The 10,535-nt window shown below is 36.7% G+C and overlaps 1 protein-coding gene across 5 annotated transcripts in view; it reads right to left on the bottom strand.

Moving 5' to 3' along the window:
- plekha6 (pleckstrin homology domain containing, family A member 6) overlaps positions 1–10,069 on the bottom strand; it is a 63,819-nt gene extending 53,750 nt beyond the window's left edge. For all 5 annotated transcript variants that reach the window (XM_053483610.1, XM_053483616.1, XM_053483611.1 and 2 more), the window contains exon 1: positions 9,754–10,069. In XM_053483610.1, coding sequence (XP_053339585.1) covers positions 9,754–9,794 — 41 coding nt within the window. In that variant the 5' untranslated portion in view covers positions 9,795–10,069. The remainder of the gene's footprint in view (positions 1–9,753) is intronic.
- Positions 10,070–10,535: the final 466 nt, after the last annotated feature.

The raw sequence follows: 10,535 nt of genomic DNA, 5'->3' as shown, positions 1-10,535 counted from the left end.
AACAGCTTAGTGTATAAAAGATTGTAACCCCAAGCGTTCGAGTTCACTACTGTACATCCGTGAGGAGTTTATCTGGCACTGTGCCTACTCTTATTGTACTACATATTCCCAAGTGACTGCTACTGAATCTTCTCCAAATATTTGTTAAAAAATAAAAGAAAAAAAAACACATTTGGCGGGGCACATGATGAACTCTGATAGATCAGTCTTTATTTCTGGCTTGTGCTTGTTTATTTTACGCTGACACTTCTATACAGAGAAAGAGAGAGAGAGAGATATTTCATATGAAGTCTCTAAAACAAAAAGAACACTCGAAACAGAAGGTTACTGCAGAACATTGTCGTCTGGATTACGTTGTCATCATAAATTCAGTTCGTCAACAATGGGAGGAAAGTATTTACAGTAATTATAACACGTTCAATCACCTCCGGATTAATCTTTAATACACTGCATACATGTGAAAATCCACAAGCCCCTCCCCAATTCCTGTTTCACCAAGATGGCGGTCACACACACACAAACACAAACCTCACAGTCGCCACATCACAGCAGCCATATCCACAATGGCAAGGCTGCTCAAGGATTCAATAGACGAGTGGAGGGAGGAATGGGGGATGGATGATTAGGCACCAGTAGTGTGACACAGTACTGAGCCACTGATGACCTAAGCGTGGCTATGGCTCTACTGCACAACAACTCCACACATAATACTAAAAAAAGAACAGATTTCACTCAGTAACTGGCTCCAATCCACATAAGGTAGATAGATTACAAGATATATCCATCCATCCATTAACCTCTGTAGTCCAACTAGGGACCATGGACACCAACGGGGACCACTGTATTTTATTACTATTTGTATGAACATGATTCACACACTCATTTACACACTTCGGCCTGTGGGAGGAAACCGAAGTACCTAAAATATATAAGAAGCACATAAATAAAGCATATAGAAAGGATAGACTTATTAAAACTTATGAATGAGAAAAAAAATTAAAACAAGCAATAGAAACCAAAAGAAATGTAAAAAGAAAAGATGAAGCTTCTGAATAAGATGCCACTCGCAGTGGTGCCTGGAAGTTTTCATGCGTTATAAGGGGGTTTTCTGTATAATCTCATTTATTACTAGGAAAAAATAGAGGAAAAAAAAGTACCTATAATAATAGACACATATTTTTGGAAAGTGGTCTATTGCCACTTCAAGGTCATTTATTTTTGATCTGTAAATATTTCAAAATTTACCTTAATATTATGTCATGCAATGACTATGAGTTAAACATTGAATTACATACCAGTCATACAGACATTATATAAATACCTCATTATTATTAAATTTACCTATTATTAAATGAAACTGACATGTTTAATTTAACATTTAAACAACGCTGATTTTGCTAAGTGCGTGAGGGTTTTTCAAGATATTTTATTTTTTCCTTACATTCCTGCAAGCAATAGATACTGTTTTGTATCTGACAGGTTCATAAAAACATCCCTTGATTTTTCCATGTAATTTACTAGACTCCATGCCTTTTCTGTATTTAGAGCAGCCATGCTCTTGAAGTTAAATTGCAGTTGATTACTACAAGCTAGTCAGTGATTTAATGGGTTTATGATGAAGATTTTGGTGAAGATGGTAATAGTAGCGAAAACCCGACCACATGAATTTATGATGCAATGTTGCATCAATGTTGCTACAACACTCAGTTGCAGCCATGCTGTAGGGATGAAAGAAAGTAAGCTTGGTGTGTGTGTGTGTGTGTGTGTGTCCAGAAAGTTTGTTTCACAACACATCACTAAATCTGTTAAATGCCAGTCGCGTACCCTCAGTACCACATTGCTGATCAGCATCGGCTCTCAGCCTTGGAAGGTAAAATAACCCCACCCTGAATCCCACTATCAGATTATTCCTTAAAAGGACATTGACACATGACAAATATTTATTTTACTTAAAAAAATATATTTTTTTAAACTCTGAACTGATATATACTACTAATAACATGTTTCTGACATTACCCTAAATGCTAATTTGAACACTTGCTGATAATTCAACTTTTCAATTCCCTAATTCAACTCCATTGTAAATGATGCGGCAGTGCTATACTGTAAGTACTGTATATTAATATAACATTTTATAAATATAACATTTTGTTTTCTCTTTTGAAAGAATTAACATTTGAATGCTTCTGATGGAAAATTGTGAAAAAAATTGTGTCACATATGATCATAGTAGCCTATATCATAAATTCTATCCTTGCTTACTGGTATCAAATTTGGTTTTATGTGGTTACCCACATTTAAAGTTAGATCTGCATCAGATGTATACTGCCATCTGGTGTACGGATGCTTGAAGTATGCTCACTTTTCGAATGTTTGAATGAATGTATGTGTAAATAGTTGAATTAAAAAGTCAATACATACTGACATAGAAAATAAATGTTTCCTATTCTCTTACAAGAGAGAGAGAAAGAGAGAGAGAGAGAGGCTCTGTAGGCAGAGAGAACAGGCAAATCAAATTACCACCATGTGTAATTTATAATAAAGCACCCTTCTGCGTAGTCATGGAGTTTTGATCACTCAGATTCACCCAAGCAGATCAATAACTCTTGGAACAGAAAGGCAACGCAGCTGGCTGAACTTGGAGCAAGAAGCCAACTCTGTCCAGCACACTTCTTCACACCTCACATTTAACACAATCCGTAACGTTGCCTAACATCCACTCTCTAAGCTCTAATGCATCAGTTTAACATGATGTATATGTTTGAGTTAACTGCAGGCTTGAGATATATTGTGATGAATTAATTCACTCAGTCTATAAATCATTACCCTTCTGCTTCAATCCGTTGGACAGATTAATCCACGCAATTGAATTTAATTTAAACAAGTTGAACTCGACACCGAAAAGTCTTGCTCTTTTTATACCATGTCAACATTTGGATTAATGCCAACATGTAATTAGTTCTTCTGGATAGGTCCATACTGTACAAATCCTACATTAAACTTTTTATTTACCACAAGAATTTCCTTCCTTTGAGAAGATTGACAGGTGGCAAAAATCTTACATGGGCCTTGAGCTCCTGAATGTAAGACAGTAAGTAACAGCTCTGTTTGACAAACAAGGAAAAAGGTATTAGAGAGAAACTATTCAAGACATTTCACCTTGAACCTGTTTTGATGAATTAAAAATCTCAAAAACACTTCTCGTGTTAATAATAATAATAATAATTACATTCACACTGTTCGAAATTTGTTTGCTCAAAAGGTGTGCATTATTTCTGTAGCTCCATGGTTTGGGCAGGAGTTTTAGCTGTAACACAAATGATAGAGACATAATTGAAAAAGAGAGACAGAGAAAGAGAGATTGGACAGGAAGGGGAAGGAGTGGCGAGGGCTTATCATAGCTGGAACATAAGCGAAAACAGCAACTAACTTGTCTCTTCGTAATTGTGCCACATTGTGCCACATACTGCACACCACCAGCGCATGTAATATTTTCCAATAGCTGCACAATCTGTCATGTGTTATTCGTATCATTCGATCCTACACACATTTAGCCACTCGAGATAGTTCTTCAGTAAAAAGGATATCAGATGGATGCACAGATGGCCTCGGACCTACAGAAGACCTGAAAACTGCACAACCTCAAAACCCTTCTACAACTGTAGACGAGTCAAACTCTGTAAAAATGCATATAGAGTTGAACTCAAATGAATCTTGTATGTATTAAATCAACACTTTAACTGTATGAATAAGAGCCCTGGGATTAACAAAGGAGATCTTCATGATTATGTGTTGTATGTTTGTACAGTATATATCATGCTTGAACAAATACCATAATGTAATACTACTAGCATTTGTTTGATTTTGCTCCTGGATGCAGGACTCAACTAAATGTACAGAATTTCCATATAGTCTTGCATTATTTAAACAAAAATAAAAAAATTCTTCTTTCTGGCTGCTCAAAATGCTTTTTTTTAGTTTTGTTCCTTTTTTATTCTAGGGGATGCCAATTAGGTTGATTTGATCCTGAAGACCTGGCACAGGTTTTATGCTAGCTGCTCTTCCTCTCACAACCCTCCCATTTTCTAACCAGGCTTGGGACTGGCACTGCATGTACTGGCTGGCTTGTATGGCTTAAGGGACTTTCCCAAGCACCCAAATGGTCCATGACAGTGACAGGCCTCAAACCCACGATGCTCTGAGTGTTAACCACCTGATCGATCGACTGTCCATTCAGAACAAGTACTGATTTATTATACATAACACCTGTACATAACTCATGAATCATTTTAAAATGTATATATTTATCATCTTTATTGTATCTAGAGAACCATATACGTATTTAATGTAGTATACATGCAAGAATCTTTTTAAGATCCAACTTGCATAACAGATGGTTATCTTAAACATTCATTACATTCAATTACTGATGTTGTTCTTATCCGAAGACAAATAATAATGAGATGCTGCTGTATACGGAGTATAGAAAAAGAGCCAATTCATAATTAATTATACAATGAATAAATCACACAACCTCACTGTTTTTTGTTTTCTCTCTCTCTGGAATCATGCATCCTGTCTTGCTTTATTACTTCCATCATACATTTTGACTAAAATAGATCGAAATTTTAAATCAAACTTGGGGGCAGAAATTTGGGGGTGTTCCATTAGGTCATATTTCTCGCTGGTGAATCAGTGGTCCATCAATTTTGTCAGTTGGCTAGAGTGTGTGTATATATACGTATATCTGTCAGACTTATCCTGATGACATCATACACAAGGGAGTGATGAGTGTCTAGTATCTGGTTTATTGGTTTCATTCACTTTCTCTGTCTCTTCCCTAGTAAAGGGAGCGCTCTCTAGAGAATAACTTCTAGCCTTCCAATATCATAAAGCAGGCTGTAGGAGTAGACCATCTGGCGTAACAATAGACATTAATCCTAAAACCTAAATTGCTAAACCTATGAGCAAAATCTTAATTAATCTCTAAATGAATGGAGCGCCATTCTAACTTAGGATGCCAAGACTTTGGTTTAAGCTCACATTTATTTTATTGTGCAATGCTGCCTTGACAGGTCTCATTATTGTGTTTGTGTACTGGGCCTGTTAAACATGTACGACAGAAACCAACTTTAAAAAAAAGGAAGTCTCGAGGAGATTAAAGCGTATCAAAAAAAAAAAAGATACACCTGATCTTCATGCTGAATGTCAAACAAAACTGCAGTTAGAGCTAAAGTTGCCGAAGTGAACAAAAGCATGGCTTACATCTGCTGGCTCCAAGAGAGTGAAGAAAAGCAGACTTATTGATGGAGCTGCGGATGCTCAAGATCATCTGAGATAAAAACTAATCTCCGTGTGCATAAATCATGCTCTGACAGGAGAAAAAACATGCCAGTAGTAGCACACACCTTACATTAACTAGGGTTATGCATTGCTGCATTAAGACAGTGAAAGTAACACAGTGTGTGTGTGTGTGTGTGTGTGTGTGTGTGTGTGTGTGTGTGTGTGAGACCTCACGTAGACTGAAACTTTAGCCTTGAATGGAGATTTCATCAGCAGTCAGAGTCTGGCATGCTCCAAAAAAGTCTTAAAGAAAAAGACAACATATTGATCTCTTTGAGTCTATGTGATCTTGAAGCCTGAAGTATCTGCTGTATCACTTGAATCACATGTGGACTTTTTAAGATGATCAAATGAGGCACCACATTTCATGACAACGAGGTTGAGGAAAGGAGCCTTTTTGCATTAAAACAATTTAGACTAGATCTGACTAGTTCAGAAAATCTTACGTAATAAAGATACTAATGTGCATTGCTTACATAAAACATAGATCACTTTATACAAAAAAACAAGATCACTTTTCTTAACAGTACAAACCGCATTTGTTTTGTGATTCTGAGAAATACAGGTGAAAGAGTGAAGAGTCCATTAATGTGTGCAAGTGCGTTAACAGTTCTGGGCATCATATGGCATAGAGGATCAGTGTTAGTCTTGTGCTTTAAATCAAAGTTTACATTTGGAATCTGGTTTCTTCAATATAACCCCCCCCCCCCCCCATCAAATCAGCAGACTTTACTTCTGTAAGACTGGAAAATTCCCTATTCATTCGTCTATTAAACATCGCTAGAGCCTTTAATCTGAGGAATAACAGAAGGATGGAACTAGAGCTTCCTCTTATGCACAAGTATTAAACATGATTTATTCGACGGAATATGTTCAATAATGTATCCCGGATGTGAGATAAGGAATGAATCAAATTAGTGAGCAGCAAACTGTTATACAAGCCATCTGCTAACAACCCAGATTGAAAACATCAATATAAGTGGGTTTTTTTCCCAAGGTTATTGTTAAGTGGCTTTCTAATGCACTTATAACTTGAATGGAGCAACATAAAGTTTATACTTTTTAGTTGCTGCACGGTCTTCCTTCCCATAATTCCAGCTCTTGTAAACCAAACCCCTTATTTCCACAATTCTTTAATGCTTGCATTTGAGTGTGCACCCTTAAAAGATTGAGAAATACAAAGTGTGTTAAGTTTTACAGATAGTCCTTTAATATAACATGTAACAAAAATGCTCAAATAGTCAGTGCTAAGATAATAATAGTGGCAAAATTAAAACGACAGCGAGACCAAAAGTTATGATTCACCCATAATAACTATAATAAATTTTATATGAATGCTCTCTAACAATTTCCATGCTCTGCAAATATGGTCAAGGTTCTATCCATAGGAAAAAATATTAAGTACGCTACTAAAATCCAATGACATCCCCACCATTGCTGATGCACTGCAGATAACAGAGTTGAGACGAAATCCAAAATCGGTCTATCAATTATCTGAGCTACATGACATGCAAAGGTCTCCTGCTGCAACTCAGGCTGTTAGTTATACAGTACATAAGTTGAGATGGTAATGACCGGGGGAAATATCTTCACATAATTCCCTTAGAGACACACATGTGAACAGCATGTGTGTAAGTAACAAAAAATGCGTGAGAGTGAGTGTGAAAGAAAAAAAAATCTAAAAGATCAGTTTGTTGAAATAATGAATGAGAAAAAAATAGAGTGAGGCAGCAACAACCGCACACACGTCTTACAGTGCTAAAGATGAAAGAAAAATCTGTTTTAGCTGACAAAACTATCAATTTAAACTGCATGGGGAAAATAACTTCACTTATTTTATACATAGACTTATTGTTTAGGTTTTTATTCTTTAAAATTCAGGAAACCTTAATTCCTAATTTCAGTATATTTACCTCCAAACAAACTGCAACAAGAATATTGCACTCCCCAGGTGTTCACTGCAGGTTTAAGCAAACACTGACTCAAGACCACTGTGTGCTCACCACTGGATCACTAGGGAACATGCTACTGATGCGTGTACATAATGAGTGCCACAAAAAAAATACAACAGCAGCAATTTAACAAAACCGGCACAGTCTCTGAGATCTGTTCTGTAAACCTGAAGATGATGCAGTTTTTTCAAACTGTGTATTACAGTACAGTAATTTGGGAGCTACAGTGAGATGCACATCTCAGTAATATTTTACAAAATTAAATTACAAAATAAAAAAAAAAGAGATTCATCTCATGTCTCATAAGACGAAATACGCACGCTGTATGCGGGATGCTGCAGCCGTTGTCTCTGATCTGAAGTTTTAAAGCTTGTTAGAAACTTATGAGGACATGGGAATGGATGATAATAGGCATATTGTAGTTAAATAAATGCCTCAAATAAAGGTTACATTAAGTTTGCATTCACAACATTGTGTCTACGTCATTTATTCAATATTAGCTTAATGTCATTTGATTAAAATAATTTTAATTTTCAAAAACTATGTTGTGGACATCATCACAACATTGTTACAACTACATGATATTGTAATGGTCATCCAACATTAGGGTTTCAGATGAAAAGTTTAATAAAATATTTACCAAGTTTGTATGTGTAACAAAAAAAAAAAAAACATTCTAAAGCTTTCCAACATGATCCCCTTTAAAGTAGGCATTCATTAATTAAACCATAATACAATCTGAAGCCAAATGATTTGATATACAATTTAAACTAACTAAGGAGGACAAAAATGTTTTTTTTTCTGAACTAACTAGATTCTCAGAAATATCAAATATTTTCTGGAAATTTCTGAGTAAATTCATTTGCATACAGTTTGATAAGCAAGGACCACTTAATAAGTGTAATTATAACTTTACAGTAAATAAAAGTTATAAAAAATTCCATAAAATTTCACCATCTTCTGAAAGCACATAAAGGCTTTATTTCAAGTTTCTGCTGCTTTTATGATGAATGCTCTTAATATTACAGCAAACACACACACACACACATGCACACACACACACTTGTAGGTTGTTTTTTTTTAAACCCAGAACAATACATTTTTCCTATGGGCTCTGAAGTCAAACTGTGCTAAGACACACTCATAAAACAAACTGCGTTGCATGGCTTTCGGCCAGCTTGCAGTAACAGGGTGTCTTGTGCCAACGCCACGGCTCTGTATTACTGCAAATCATCACAAATTTCGACAGCTGCCTTCACCTTAGGACATCTCCTTCATACACATGCGTTCATTAGCAGATGCTTGAGAACAAATTCTAACAAACACGTCATGCCAGTCTCGTCTAGGTGTGAAACAGCCCCCCTGAACAGCCCTAAAAATATCCATTCTGCTTCCTGATGATTTCATTACAGGGCAAACAAGACAATCTGCCAGGCAGGAAGGTGTGTCCGAGTTTGAAGTGTGGCAATCCGGATATCGTGACCAGTTATTAAGTTCGGAGAGCCGCCCAGATTTTGGAACAAAAACAAGAAGCTTTACAACACTGTTCCTGTTATTAGCATGATTACCTTCAAGACTGTTGTATAGCGCATAGGCTTTTCAAATGCTTCCAAGTGGACTGCTAATAAACGAGATAATCCAAGCTGCACTTGATGAGTCAAAAAGCATCACTTTTGTGTCTGTAACCTTAAGATCACCCTCTCTCTGATTCCTGCACCAAACTCAGACAAAGAAACAAGTCCTGCTGCATGCCTTCTCAGAAACAATAAGATGGCATCAGTGTGTCTTTTTTGAAGCTCCAGAAAAAGCAGTAGATAAAACTGAGGGAGGTTTGTGGGTGGCCAAAGATTTCTTCAGTACTCAGAAGTTTTACATGTCGTCCCATGATCAAGGTGGGACCACATGTTTAACACTTTACATCCAGGACTGTATTATTATTATTATTATTATTATTATTATTATTAGTGCAGTACTTTATTATTTCTGAGAACACCTGTTTGACTGCACTATTCGTCTATATCTAGTCTAAATCATTTACCTATAGATACAAACTTAGGGCAAGCAAAAAAAGTAATGAATAAATAAATAAAGAGATTCCTAGAATCTTGATACCATTCCCCTTCATTCTCCCATCACCCCTCACTCTTTCTAAAAGGAATGCCAACTGAGTGATGTACAAACACCAAAAAAAGAGCTGCAAAGTAAACAAGGGGGCAAAGCGCAGACACAAAGTCAACTAGTTATACATTAACACCACAACGTGTAAAAAAACACAAAATCTTTCAATCTTTGTTTTGCTACCTGCCATACACAAGCAATTTGTTTATATCCCCCATATACACTCAGAAACACACCCACACACACATACTCCACATGGTCCCCTAGCCCATAACTCTCAACAACCAAATCAAGAGCAAATGCTTACACAAGTAAAACAACAAAGATGTAGAAGACCTACCACACTGCACCCTCATCCACCTTCTCCTCTCCTTCCATCATCACACTCTTTCCACTCCTGAGCCTTCTACTACTGCTTGCCTTTGCTGTTTTTTCAGTCTCTCACTTCCTGGCTGAAAAAGGCAAGCCAGGATCCAGGAGTGGGTATGAGTGGAATTTAAACAAGAAAAGCAAAAACAATTGCTTCTTTCCTGGTGATATCTCTTCTTTCTCCTGTAGCTGAACCCGAGCACGAATATGGATTACATTCCCAGTGGACAGCCAGCTGGATTTAAGCACCACGACCGATCCTTCTGTCTCTTTACACATTCACACACACACACCCTCAGCATGGCCCCAGCCTTCTTGCTTTCCTCCACCCCAGCTCTCTACTCTAATCATTAACTCCTATAGGGCTGGGCTTCTGGTGCTTAACTCCTTCAGCACTCTCATACTATTGTACACTAAATTAGACAACAAAGAGCAGGTTTAAACCCAGAATCGTTCTGTGGCAAATAATTTACTTGCAGCATAAAAGTAAATACAGAGATGTTTAAAGCTAGTGAGCGACAGAACATTACATAACATCACAAAGTACTATTTGGACAAGACCTCAGCCAGTTGGATCAGATTTCTGTGTGGAAGTGGTCCAGCTCTGAGCAAAGTCTATATATCTAAGTAAATCAAATGCCACAGATTCAAACCCAGTAGTGCAAAAGGGAAGGATCTTCTAAACATGTAATTTGTGGCTCCAAATATTACTTTTAAATTTAAACTACTGCTGTCAATCGATTAAAAATTTTA

This window comes from Clarias gariepinus, chromosome 23, assembly GCF_024256425.1.
Source record: "Clarias gariepinus isolate MV-2021 ecotype Netherlands chromosome 23, CGAR_prim_01v2, whole genome shotgun sequence".
Taxonomy (NCBI): domain Eukaryota; kingdom Metazoa; phylum Chordata; class Actinopteri; order Siluriformes; family Clariidae; genus Clarias; species Clarias gariepinus.
This window is presented reverse-complemented; position numbering and strand designations above follow the sequence as displayed.